At 36.5% G+C, this 14,482-nt stretch overlaps 3 protein-coding genes across 3 annotated transcripts in view; 2 read left to right on the top strand and 1 right to left on the bottom strand.

The window, feature by feature from the left end:
- LOC109229137 (membrane magnesium transporter) overlaps positions 1-684 on the top strand; it is a 5,033-nt gene extending 4,349 nt beyond the window's left edge. The window contains exon 4 of the mRNA XM_019394471.1: positions 271-684. Within this exon, the coding sequence (XP_019250016.1) occupies positions 271-361 (91 nt within the window). The 3' untranslated portion in view covers positions 362-684. The remainder of the gene's footprint in view (positions 1-270) is intronic.
- Positions 2,743-4,726, bottom strand: LOC109229138 (transcription initiation factor TFIID subunit 8). Its single transcript, XM_019394472.1, has 2 exons — positions 4,637-4,726; positions 2,743-4,297 (listed from the first exon to the last, which is right to left on the bottom strand). The coding sequence occupies exon 2, from the start codon at positions 4,104-4,106 to the stop codon at positions 2,982-2,984; it is 1,125 nt and encodes a 374-aa protein (XP_019250017.1). The 5' UTR covers positions 4,107-4,297; positions 4,637-4,726; the 3' UTR covers positions 2,743-2,981.
- On the top strand, positions 6,593-11,622 carry LOC109229139. Its single transcript, XM_019394473.1, has 3 exons — positions 6,593-6,804; positions 10,948-11,026; positions 11,181-11,622. The coding sequence occupies exons 1-3, from the start codon at positions 6,653-6,655 to the stop codon at positions 11,247-11,249; spliced, it is 300 nt and encodes a 99-aa protein (XP_019250018.1). The 5' UTR covers positions 6,593-6,652; the 3' UTR covers positions 11,250-11,622.

Genomic DNA, 14,482 nt, shown 5'->3' on the forward strand with positions numbered 1-14,482 from the left:
GGGGGGGGCAACAGTTCATTTATCCTTCCACTAATGCTTGCATTAGGCTGTCTGCATTACACCCCTTGGGTGCGTTCTTCCCTGGACCTTGTGGGAACGTGGGATGCTTTGTGCACCAGACTGCCCTTTCTAACAATTCATTTATCCTTCTGGTGTGTTAACTTCATGTATAGCCAAGTGAGAATTGGTACCAGAAGTCAATTCATTTGCGCTTACGGTGTTAGAGATATGTCTATATTATTAGATATCTCATATATCTCTATTTTGCAGGGTGGTCGCTTTGCCTGCCAATCTGGATTTCATGATCTTTAATCACCGCGGAAAGATATTTCCTCTGGAAGCTGACTTGAAATTGAAGTGATGGGATGGACAGATTCCGCATTCATGAAGTCAACAAATTGTCACCCTCCAAACCAGCCCATCTTTCGTTATTATTCTTAGAGAGGATTGTTTTAGATAGTTTTGATATTGAACTGATTCGATTACTTGAGCAGCACTAGTTGAATGTACTTGTTAGAGGGCAGACGGGAAAGACGTTTTTCTCAGTTACATATTTCCATTTTTGCTTGCTTAGATTTTATTTGTATGTTACTCAGTTTTCAGAATAGTTCAGCGCTGGAACTGTATAATTACCCCGTTTTTCATAATTTCAGGAGTTATGTTCTTTACCCTCTTTAAGAAGGACATTATTTTTGTTGAACGAAGAAAATGATCTATATCTCCTTATTCTCTGCTAGCTCTCATTTTCTAAAACGCCATAGGTCTCTAGATGTCTGATTCTTGTCAAGCTAATATATGTAATCGCGCAACTACAGTCAGATGGTGCATATTTTTTGCAAAATTTCTAAGTGCTTGAACAAAGATCAATCATACTTCTAAGTTGAAGACCATATAGCTTTTCAAAAACACGTTTATATAGAGCAAAACTTAAAGAAAGGTACTTTTCTGTTTTCAAAACTCACTCTGAATGAAAATGGGGAGCAAAGATGGTCTTGGTGGTTTTGGATTATATTTCTTATTATCAGTTTATTGCATCAAAATCATAATGTGACTCTCTTGTAACGCGAAATAACTCAACTATGCCTGTAAATCACAAGTTGCACCTTCCTCCCTCAACCATCCTAGCTGTTGGAATGAAATATCACCCCCTATTTTAGTAACTTTTGCCAGGTAAAATCACAATAAATTCCAGCAAGGGATAGAGGGGCCACAGTTAAAAGAAATCCATTCAGTTCCCATCCATTGACTTTATACCAAATTTGATTTCATTGGTGATAACATTGACCCTTCTTGCTCTTATCATACAGCTTAGTTAGGCCAGTCCAACAAACTTGTATGCCCGGATCACATGCATAAAATAAACGACACTTGTCGCCTTGAGTTTCATAAATAACTGAGAACATCCACTCAAAAGTCTATAACAATAGCTGGATAATGATGCAAGTAGACCGCCAATGCAATTTACGGGAGTATTCAGTATATAGTTATAAGAAAAATCCCTTTCCTAAAATCTTCTAGCATGATGGTATAATCCTATAGAAATCCAATAAAGAAAGGGAATAACACATAAAACCCATCTAAACTTAGCTCCATTTGCAAAACTTGCACAGCCGAGCTATGATGTGCTATCATACAGCTTGAACTTCTAAAAATAAGAGAGCAGCGGGAGATCTAGACATCTAGTGAATGTAACCACCAAACTATACAAAAAAGAGAAATGCTTAAGTGGAACAGTAAATAAGCAAAAAGGTTATCCCTCTCCTACTCGGAACAATTACTGTTTAGCTGTTTGTCTTCTGAAACTATAAAGAAAAACTGCCTTCAGCATATCTTTGAATGCAACAAAGTTAAAACTCCACAAGAGAATATAAAAAACTGTGAGTCTGGACTAAAATCAGCAAGAAATATGATGATTAGACAAGATCTTCAAGAACAACCACAAATATGTTCTCTCTCAAGAGTACTAACTAAAAGATACTAATTGGCAGTGGCAAAACGCATGTAAGAACATCCTTTTCATAGAATTCAACAAACTACAGTACCACCTTTCCTTGACCAACTACCAAAGCAATTTCCCTCATAGATCATTATACTTTAATTTGGGAATTTTAATCAATGTAACAGACTCACAAAACTTCCCGTCTCTGCTTAAACAATCAAATCATCAAACTTTTTCAAATTTGGCTCCTTGGCTGTGGTACAAGCAATATTGCAGGCAGGGTATTGCAAGTACTTGAATTATAGCTTGGTACTTGTTTATTAGATGAGACAGATAAATAGTTCAAACTTGGCTTTGTGGGAAGCTTACTATTTACATTATAGACAGGGCCAGGCAAGACGCTGGAATATAGCTTGAGTCTACCGTTAGTCCCTGAGTTACCAGACTTGCAATAATAAAAACCAATCTGTATGAAATGAAGAAAAAGACTGTAAAAGGGACCAGTTCAGTCATTTTCCTAATTAAGAGAACAAAAGCAACACATATAATTTTCTCATCAACTTTCACGCTTCATCCATCAACCCCACATTCAAACTTCTGCATTAAAATCTGAATAATGAAAATTTCACAGCCATCGAAAGCAAATAGATACAAAGATCAACACCACCATTCATAAAAATCTTGCGTTCCTACTCTATTCCCTCCTTTTCATTTGCTTATTCCTTTTCTCTGTTTGTGCGTGAGTGAGTGTGCATGTGTGTTTGTGTTTTTCATTCATTTTTATAGAGGGAGGGGGAGTCAAATAGAAGGAGAAACTTCATTTGCAAAAGTAAAAGATTCTCACTGAGAAAAATTCATTGGAGAACGAACAATGACTAACCTCGAAAAAATGCTCTACACTACATCTCAACATCCAGATAGACTCTGTGACATTCACAGAAGAATTACAGTATGGCTGACTTTTACCTAAACCTAATCACTTGCTGCTGTTTCGAACAGGGAACGGAAGTACCCCATCAAGCTAACCAATCCATGAACTAATTTACAACTGGGTTAACTCCTGCTGATTTTCCCTAGATTGCCTCAGTATTAACTCGGCTCTTCTCTTCTTATCATCTCTTTCTTCATCTCGCCTGAAAAAGGAAGCTTTTCTCTCAGAACCCTTTTTCAAAAGCCTCAGATCCAACGAATCACCTAAGACTTTCTTTCCAGTTCTAAAATCTAAACAGACAGCAGGCCTCTTGTCCGGAAGATTTTTCTCCACACCATCTACTGTTTCGGAAAGCCCATCCTTCATTGCCTCAATTGCAGGAGAAAATGTCTCCAGCAAAGAAATGTGATTTTTATCGTCTACCTCACTGGAAAGTTTAGCTGGAAGAGAAACTATGTCCACATCTTTCTCACCAGGTTGAAAAGGTTTTGCAAGAAATGGATTTTCGCTTTTACTAACACTTGATGCAATATCAACATCATCCGGCAGCTTAGAAGTTGATGCTACTGCTGAACCATTGCACACCAATCGCTGCTGTAAATTTAACAAAGATATTTCCGCCTTCCTTCGCTGCCTTGCTAATTCAATTTTATCAGCTCGAGGATCTGATGCCCTATCATTCCACGTAGGGGTCCGTATATAAGTATGGGGATCAGGAAATGCAGGTAACCACGGCGGTACGTGCTTAAATGCCGGTGTTTCACCAATTTGTGAAAAACTGGGTATCATCCTCTGATTCTTTACCACCGGAAAATGTGGAAGAGGTTGAGAAAAGGGAACCTCTTCGGCAGATTGCACATACTCAACCATCTCCCTAACAATACCAGAATTTAAACTACAATGGTTCACCTCCGATGCACGCAGAAAACCAGTCGATGCACACATATCCTCTAATCCTTGAATTACATCAAAAATGTTGCAATGCGTTCTCCCAGCTAAATTAGCAGTACTGCTAGCAGTCTTGCCTAGGTCAATTATATACTTAATAGCAACATCTGCAAGCGATTCAAGGGCAGATTCATTGAAGCTCTCAAACCCAATGCTTTCGCATATTTGAGCCACAGCAATCCTCGATATAGCTCGCCCAAAATCGTCAAAACCAGCTCTTTCTTCCCCGGTATTATCCACATTACTCTCTTTCTCCCTTTTACCCTCCGCATTACCTCCATCGGTCATATTCAAATTCTTGAATCATTTAGGGTTTCTTTTACTCAAAAACCTCACCACTCAGCTAAAACTCGTGCATTCAACAGAAAAGGTTCACAACTTGGCGATGTTATAAACAATCCGACAACTCAAAAGTGCACGCTGAACCAAAGAATCTGAATTCTCAAGAAACTCAATATGCAGTCCAAGATCTCTACACCCTACGTTGCAACATAAAACCCTAGGTATTAGGCTGCATTAAGGAGTAAAAAAACAACCCCAATTGCCCAAAGTACAAGTACACATGAATTATTAAACTACTGGCTTTTCCCAAAAAAATAAAATCACAACTTTGTGATGTTAATGAGAACTCCAGAACAAAGAATCAGTGAATTCTTCGAAAAGAAAAAAAACAGTATAGAGCTCAACGATTCATGTACCCCACTTGGTAATTAATAAAACCCTAGGTATTAGGCAGCATTAACGAGAAAAAAGTACAACCCCAAATGCCCAATGTACAAGTAGACATGTACAGGGAATGTATGAAAGTGAATACTTACAGCTGATTTAAAGAGTAATTGAACTTGAGAAGGGTTTAATGGAGAAATCTGATAAACCCTAACGGTACACAGAACTGAAGTTTTGGATCGAGAAAGTGGAGGGTCGAGTAGAGGAGCGGGACCTCTTTTATAGAAAAAATTACATTTTAATAATAGCATATGAGTCCATCTAGTTTAGGAAAGTCACAATTGAGCCCTATACGATTGTGAGAAGAAGTCCTCAAAAGTCAAAGCCCACAACTAAGGCTAAGACTCGGGGCGTCAATGGATGTTTAAAAACCGATTAAACCGATTGAATCGTACCGTACCGAATCGATTAGGTTTCTTTTAATAAAATCGTAAGTTTTTATATAAATATATAACTGAACCAATAATTAGGGTATATTTTTTATTTTATAAAAATAAATCAAAAAAATACCGAACCGTACCGAATAAATTTACAATGTGAAAAATATATTTATATATTATGTTTAAAAATGATAAAGCATTAAAAAAATTTCGGGACCTTGGAATTATGAAATAGTTACAAGCCAACAAGTAATTAAACTTAAAATCCTAATTCCCAGATCTATTATGCTACTCCTATTGAAACTAAATTATTCCCAGCATATTCACTAGCAAAACACAAGGTATTGTAGCGATTATGAAAAAAAAACTACAATGTATTGAATATGTTTCCTTTCATATGATTTAGATTTATCTTTTCGAATATTTAATCTTCTATAGACTTTATTCTTGAGACCCAACTTGGTTAATATCTTTCCACTCGTGCGATTTATATTTTTTTGTATTTGCTTAGTTTCTTTTACGCTGATGTAGAATAGTTGATGGATCTATACTCTAGCCATCTTTTATATTTTCTTAATTTATCACCTTTTAAACTGTAAAAATATCTAGAGATTTTTGTTAAGTCCTATAAAAGTACGTATGTTATTGCATTCTACTTCTAGTAGTGTATTTTACATGACATTTAAAAAATTACAGATATTACCGACGTACCGATCCGAAGAGAACCGACATGATTGGGACGGTTTTGAAAAGTCTAATTTTGGTTATACATAATAGAATAACCGAAAAATTGGTATGGTACAAATTTTATAAAATAACCGGCCGAACCGAACCATTGATACCCCTAGCTAAGCCTATGATTTTTTTTTTATTTACATTTTGGGGGGGGGGGGTTGGGGGGGGGGGTTGGGGGGAGGGAGGAAAATGGAAAAGAGATAATTATGCTACTGATTAACCTATTAATATAGGTATTTTAAAAAAAATATTTGAGCGTCTATCAGAATGATCTTCTACTGCTCTACAACTCTAGAAGTCATTGACGTTGTTAATCACACTCTAGTCCCATGACCATGCCTCATCAACCTGACTTGGCTTTGGGTTTCCTTAGAACTTAAGAACACAATGATATGAGCCAATAAAATAGATCATATTCAAGTAAGATCTTTATTAACATAAGTCAAACTATGGCGATTCATATAACTTATCTTTTTTCTTAAAAATATTATCGAAGGATTTACGTTATATATACTATCAATATAATCAAATATATAACAACAAATCAATTAGTATATTTTTTAAATTGATTATCCATTAATACTATTATAAATATTTTACTTATAATTAAGGTGGCAGCCCGATGCCGAAAATATTTCGCATTTACGCAGGTGCAAGAAGGGCCGCACTCTATGAGAGTGTGATATATGGAACCTACCTTGATGCAAGCATCAATGACTGATTTCACGGCTTGAACTTGTGATCTATAGGTCAAACAAAGACAAATATTTTACTTATGAATACCTTATGTAAATAATTTATTTTGTGTTTATATTTTTTCCACTATGATATTTCTGTAAAGTCTAAGAAGTTAAGGGGGGAAAGTGTGGAACTCCAAAAGTTATGAATACCACAATTGCAAAAGAGCACATATATAATTTGTTCCATGAACACGATGGATATATTGGGATAAGCCAAAGAGAACTCGTAACGCTTGAGAAGTAGAAGACGAAAATGGAGAAGTACTTTGGGAACGCATACAGGGGCGACCCGGGAGTTCCACATGCCGACCCGGAACGGTTCGTGAACATATGGATTGGGTCCGCTGCTTTCTCCGCCCTCACTTTTATCAATCCCTACATGTGGACTCTCTCCAATCAATACAAGTACTCACTTTGAATTGCCTCAAATGTTTCTTTTTATTTTCTTTCATATTTATTTGTTAATTTGATAAAGGGTTAATCTTAATTTCTTGTTTTATATAGTCTGCTTACAATATTTTTGGAGTAGCATCAACTTGTAGTCATAAGAGAGCTAAGTAAGAAGATTATGGGATTAGCAAAGCCTTATGTAAAAAGCATTAGATTACTTTTACTAAAAGTTAGGAAAACGGGAAGGGAGAAAAGTTAGGAAGATGTGTATAAGAAAATGACCCCCAACAAGTTATGGCAAGAGATAACATGGTCAAATAGAGATGCAAATCGTATTTGGATCTAATCGCTCGAGGTAAATAGTGAGACTAACGTCACAAAACCTTTGCTTCACTTGTAAAATTAGGGTTGTGGAGATGCAGTGAAAAATATGAAGGCTTAGGAAAGCCTTTTGTCCAGGTGATTCTCTAAGGTTTAGAAGCGTCATGGAATTTTTCGAGTAGTGTGGTAACCAAGTATTCAAGGATATGTTGAGGAGTAGAAAGATGCCAAAGCAGTGGAGAAAGAGTGTGTATGTGCGTGTGTGTGAGAGAGAAAACAAAGTAGCTACTCAAAATTGTGCTAACTATGATTTTATAGGTTATATGATTGAGACTTTGGGAAAGATTGATGAAGCATAGACATAAGGACATTATAAGGGTAATTGATAACTAGTTTGAATTTAGACATTTAGATATGCAACCGTCACTATTTTGGTGAGGAAAGATGATGAAATTCATAGAAAAAGAAGAAGTATTTGCGTAGGCTATTCATTGGCTTATGGAAAACATCTGGTACAATGCCAATAAAAGTCAATTGGTAAGTGGTTGAGAAGAAATATCTTTGTATGAAATATTGATATTATAGAAGTTACATATGAGAGAGCGGCACACGGTTGAGATAGTAAAGGAGAGAAAAAGAAATATCTTCGTGCTTCACTGCTAGAAGATGTATTGGAGAAGATGGGTCAGGGTGGGAAAAAAAGTAAAAAGGGAAGAGAAAGTAAAACAAAAAAGAAAAGAAAATAAAGAAAAAGAAAGGGCAAAAGAATGTTGTGTTTTAGGGAAGGGGGCTGGGTAAGAAGAGTCTAATAAAGATAAAGAAAGAAAAAGAAGAGTCTGATAAGAAGAGTCTGTCATCCCAAGTCAAAGGCAATGGGCGCTCGAGCACCCATCGAGCTCTATGTGAATCCACCCCTGAATCTATACAGGTGATGCCAACTAGTTGTGAATTAAGGTTTAGATGTTGTTCCACTTACATACATTTCTCGGCCTTTTGAAGTGTTGTTAGACTTACATTAGGTTTGGTGTTGTCCCTCATCTTTATTATTTGGTTAGGAAATTATGTTTGTCTAAGGATAAGGAGTTTATTTAGAGAACCTCTAGTTTTTAGACTCCTAATTTGCTTTCATATAGCGGAGTGCAACTGATTTAGGTTTAGCCGTTTAGGCATGGTTGATGGTTGAGTGATATATCAACTTATGATGTTACAATTGAAGTATAGTGGAGGTCCATTTGGTGTCGTAAAAACTACAAGCAAGGTTTTTTTCACCTCGTAAGCTCCTTATTTTTTTGTATGGATATGTAATTAACCTTCAAAGCTGTTACTGATATCATTATGATAAAAAAAGGGGTTGACTTTACCCTACGGGTTTCTCTTTGAAGGTTTCAGTAAAAGATATTGAGTCAGTCTATATAGCAAAATAGATATGAGCAAATCTATTCTTGATCCAGGGGTTTGTTAACGGTTGTTTTATATGCTCCCTCCAACCCTCGTTCCGTCCACGTTGAGAAGTCCATAACATTGTCTGCGTTTCCATTCGAGATATTCCAAAATGGAAATATCTGTTAATATAGGTTGTTTATTTAGGTTTCTACACCTTTTTAGTGGATATACTAAGAATTAGTTTAACCTGAGGTCATTGTGGAAACAGTCAAAGTAAGGTGTAATGCTCACAGTAATGCCTCCTCAAAGAAGTGGAAGTTTGAACTTGGAGAATACTACACTAAAGGGATGGAGGAATAATTTTCCAGTCTCTGTTTTCCCCCTTTTGGTTTCACCTTTCTGTTTGTTATCACATGGAGAATATTATCGTAAATCTACTTCTTGGCATTCCTGCCCTCAACGGATTACAAAAAGCAAAAGAAATCTTGGTAAGAGGTGGGAGATCACTAATTTGTGAATGATTTCTTGTGAGTTTTCCTGGATGGCATCGCAAATAGTGAAATATTTCTGTTTGTGCCTACAGGGCTTCTATCGTGCGGTAAGAGCGTAGTGCGTGATGTGTGGTTTCGGTGCACGTCACGGGTTTGAATCCAGCCGCAGACAAAAGCCTGGTATTTAAGTGGAAAAGGGTAGAGGAGGGGGCCCACTATCCACCGAGTTTCGGACCTTGCGCTACTGGTCCTCACGGGATTTCTCGGTTATAAGAAAAATAGTGAAATCGGCTTATAGAGAATAGGTAGAGACAGAAGTAGAAAGTTGAGAATGAACGTGATTGTGGGCCTTTTACTGTGGTTCCTAATCCATCAATTATCAGACTGTTGAATTGTGGGATACGACTTCCTAATCCCTCTAGCTAGGCCACAAAACCAACTAAGCAGATAACTAATTTACATTACAACAATCACATAATTACAATCAGCTCTATTGTTCCATTCTTCCGATCATATGTGCATGGACTACATCTTTTGTGTTTGCTATCGTATATTTTTGACAAGAAGAACTACAAAAGTCATGGTCACATCCTATTAGTCAAAATGTGGTATCTCTTGTTCATGGAGTGCGATGGTTAGAGTTTCCTTTGTTTCTTCCTGTAAATTAGTGCAAGATAGTGTTGCTTAAACATGTTTTGCTAGTTTGTTGTTGTCAGTAGGATTATTGGGGGCTGGAGTTATAGGGAGAAGTGGGGATTGGTTTATTCTAGCAGGTCGTCACTCTAAATGTTTTCTTATCTTTTTTCTTATTAAATTATGTTAACACACCTCTTTCTTTTGGGTGCCGTTCTCCATAACTTTCCACCTCTTCCAGCTAAGTGGCATTCCTTTGCATTTGAACGACAAAGGAGCAGCGCATTAATGTTAAGTTGAAGTCCTAATCCTTCACAATATTTTTTTCTTCTGTTTTTCATTAAGAACAAAGCATAACATTGCTGAGTACAAAAGAAGGATTAGAGCTTCACCTTAGATAAAGCAAAACTATGAAAATGCAGGAAATTTGGCAGTTGCTTCAAACATGGAAAGTGGTCATAGAGTTTTGCACCACTTCCAAAGAAAGGAAAATCACTCTCCCGCAAACTTGGTCTAGTGAGAGGTGTAAGACCTGGAAAAATTCTTGAGTACTGCTATGTTCAGGACGGCCGTATTAGAGCATGGAATGCATCTCTCTAGTACCATTTCATATTCACTAGACCAAAACTATACATGAGAACAGTAGAGTGCTTTTGTTAATCAGCTTCCTGAAGATTAGCTGTTTGATCTTTCATGTATTGCTTGGTAGTAAGGTAGGAGAAATAAAGATGGCAGACGTCTATATTTTTTGCAAAAGGGGGTGCAAAGAGGGTGGTTTCTCAGGGAGACTGAGTGAAGGTGTAGTAAGGGTAGTATGTGGCTCCCTCCTATTTCCCAAGTTCATTTTTCAAGAAAGTTCTTTGGTCATCGTTCTCTTCTCCTTAGCTCATCTGTTTATCACTTTACACTAACAGTTGTAAAGTCTTCAACTCTCGAGATCTAATACAAGGTAAGAGTGAATAATTGATTAAGCATAAAGGCTAAAGCATAATCCCTATGTTTTTAACTGCCGCTTGATCATTTCGCTTCCTGCATGATGGTGCTTGTATAAAGTTCATAATTTGTGATGGGGGCTCACTTATCCTTCTTGATCTCACTAGAGCTATTCTTCTGAGATGTGGATGCCAGTATAGCTTAGAAACTTTAGTTGACCTGGGTGCTCTCCACTATGGCTAAATCTGTGCCCCAGTAGGTGAGTACATTTTGCCATGTTGGCCACCGATAGTGTCAAGTGGTGGCTCAACGACACCCATACTACTGCATGACTGAGATTTCTAAAAACTTCCTTTTTGCTGTGTGTCTGAGCTTTCGAATATGTTGTTATGTGCAGCTGGCATGACAAAGCCATGCTCTTTGAGCAACATCACTGGAAGAAAGCTCTTAAGAAAAATAAAGATTACGAATTTAAGGTACTCATATGCTTCTTAAGTTTCTTGTATAATGATGTTCTCTCTTATGCGCTATAGAGTTGTATAAAAATAAGATTTTCTTTTCAATGCTTTAAGTTTAAAACTAGGACAGAATTACTGGCTTCTTTCTCTCATTTGAGTTTTATTGCTGCAGTGGAACCAGTACATGGATAAAGATGCACGAGACTCGTACTACTTCAATTGGCCTGTTTACTTTCCATAGGTTTCTCCAATGTATCAGCATGCTGGTGCTTTTTTTCCGAAATCTCCAGACAGGAAACTATTGTAACACTATGAGTTTAACCGCATTTTTTAAACCTGGAAATATTTGGTGATATTGCCATGTTGCTGCATGGTTGCTTCCCTTAGTTTTCTCTAATTAATGTAAGTGCTTGGTCTTCTATTTGAACTTGAGATGCCAAAAGCAGGTCGGACAATCCATGTCATAGAATCGGAGTATTTTCTTATAGAGTCGGGAGCTACATGCGATGTGCAGAAACAGAAGTGAGTGGAGAATGAAGTAGTTGCTCTATTGTATTGGTGGATTTCAGCTGATTGCATTGCTTGTGCGTCATAATATTAGTTTAACTTTTATATGACGCGTGTAATTTTTATTTTTTATTTTTTATATTATCAGGTCACGTAAGAGATGATTAAAATTACTGACTTCAAGCAAGTTGTGCACTTTTTTTTTTCTCTAGATAGGGTGGTATGAGTAGGGAAGGAAGGAAAGAAGGGTAAGTCAGCTAGAAATTGCGTATAGTAAAGGACGGGGGGGGGGGGGGGGGGGGAGGGGGGGGGGGGGGGGGGGGGGGGGGGGGGGGGGGGGGGGGGGGGGGGGAGGGGTTCCTAGGGCGAAATCAACTTTGTTATCTGATGACAAGGCGTGGGGTTGCTCTTACTCTCAGAGTTAAAGCTTTGGTTGGCGTAGTTCTCTCTGGAATCCACCCTTCTTCGTACCGAGGAAGGGCCGACATCCTGGGATTATTAACTTGAAAAATAGGTTACTTGCTAACACATATTAAAATATATTGATCTTGTGTAAATTCTATATATATAAATTAAATCCTTCGTTATATGCATAATATTATATCACTTAGCATGTAATTGGTCTTCCCACAATGTTATCTTCCCCTCATGATCCCTCGGAAGAATGTTCATTGACAATATAACAATTTTTTTTTTCTTTATTTGCAATAAAGGCTGGAGTATTATTGGTGGCATTGGAAACTTGGGGAAAATCTTTTTCTATAGCTATGGTAACGTAAAATTGATTTAACCTGGAACAGTTAAGGTAGGGACTCAACTAGATTATGCTGTCGTATGGAACTAACAAACATTTAAACAATACAAGTCATTTGAAAATAATAAAGTGAACAAATGATGTTATAGTCTACTAAATTAGATATTACGTTACAAAAATGAATATATGTGTAACTCTAAAACATAATATTCTGTAATGACACGAGGTTAATTATCGTATAACTTATAATTCAAGTTGTTAAAGCTAAGATTTTATCAGAAAATCTGTTGAACGAAAAGTGGTCATCCCAATATCAATGTTAACTCAATTCGAGTCAATACCTTCTAAATCCAAGCGAACATAATTTTTTATCGCACTATAATTCATTTGTCATTATTAGAGTCAAGACGAATCATTATGTCATTATATGTTTACAAATAAATCACTTGATGATCTTCATAACGAGCTATAAGTAGGAGAAGTTGAAGATTTTAATGATGATGATGATGAACAAACAACAAATGAAGTTAAAAAAATACTAAATAAAGAAGTTTTTAGATTTATTTAATTATAATGTATTCGTATTCGTATTCGTTTTGAATCATATCATATTTTTAAATTGTAGTTGCATAAACTATAAAATTATGATATTTGAGTTTGAGTTCATTTTAGTTACATAAACAATTTATTATTAATACTTGCATTGAGAAATGAGGACAATTATGATTTTATTAAAATGTATAATCTAACCTGCTCAAACAAATCAGATCATATATACTTAAATATGATCAATATTCTTTTGCAATATGCATGCATCGCGCGAATATTAATTCTAGTTTGCAGTATTAGAAGGCTAGATCCGCCTCTGGTCACGTGATATTGTACAGTGGAAGAGAGCACAAGTAGATGAAGAAGACAGAGATATGAGCAAGGAACCTTCTCTTGTAGCTAGCTACGTTTTCACTTCTCTTGTATCGCTGTGCTGATATTGATGCTACTTAGTTGATGTTTTTTTTGTTTCCCACCCGGTGTTCGGTACCTGTATTGGAGTCCGACTATATCCGGATTCACACCGTGTAGGGCCCCATCCGGGGGGAAGCGCTCCCTACCAAGAATTTTTCCATACCCAAGGCTCGAACTTGAGACCTCTGGTTAAGGGAAGAGCAGTCTCATTCACTGCACCACATCCTTTGGTGGTTACTTAGTTGATGTTTCCCTTTCTTTCACGACCGTTCCTTTGATTGGTGTCCTTTTTGTCTTCCCAATATTTCTCATATGCAATCAACAACTTGCTTCCATGTAAATATGACGGAATAATTGAGAAATGAACATCTCTTTCATTTCAGCTTTAACTCTACAAAGTGACGGATTCAGGATTTTAAGATTGTGATGCTCGATCACTTCCTTTAACATAAAGTTGCTGCAAATCATACTTATATATATATATATATATATATATATATTATATATATATATATATATATATATATATATATAGTATACATATACAACTATTCCAACGCGATAGTATTGAAAAATTAATAAGAACTACGACTAATGTTATCATTACCAAATAAAATTTCTAGTTACAAGTCACATTGGACTACTAATAATGTTATTATTCAAAAAAAAATAAAAAAATCTTAGTTTCAAGTCTCAACTCTGCTAGAAGACATTCGTATATAATAGGGTATCATTATTTATAGTTGTGAATATCTTACGCTCTACATAATAAACTAAACAACCATTTAAAAATTCATCATCGATGCTATTACAAAGTTCATTTTTTTATGTAGTTCTTGAATCCTTGGTTGCTCGACGAATGAACGCCACTGTTGAAAAACAACAAATAATAACTTTTAATAATCGGTTAAAATGCACCAACAATATCAGATACATTTTAATTTGTGCTAGTTGTCGGTATGTATAAGTTAAAATCTATTACTAAAAGAGAGTCACCCCAAAGTGAATGGATATGTGGTTCGCTTAGTCGGAACTCGTGTAGGTAGTCATTCCCTCAACGAATCGCACATGAGACTTCTGCCTCATATAATTCCGTCCGGAGCTTTCATCAAGGACGATTGCTTTCATTACTGACTAGACGATGTAACATCGCCACTTAAGTCTAATTAAAGGGTAGCCCCGGTGCACTAAGCTCCCGCTATGCAAGAGGTACGAGGAAGGGGCTGTCCTCAAGGGTCTATGGTACGTCG

The sequence above is a fragment of the Nicotiana attenuata genome, chromosome 7, assembly GCF_001879085.1.
Source record: "Nicotiana attenuata strain UT chromosome 7, NIATTr2, whole genome shotgun sequence".
Taxonomy (NCBI): Eukaryota; Viridiplantae; Streptophyta; class Magnoliopsida; order Solanales; family Solanaceae; genus Nicotiana; species Nicotiana attenuata.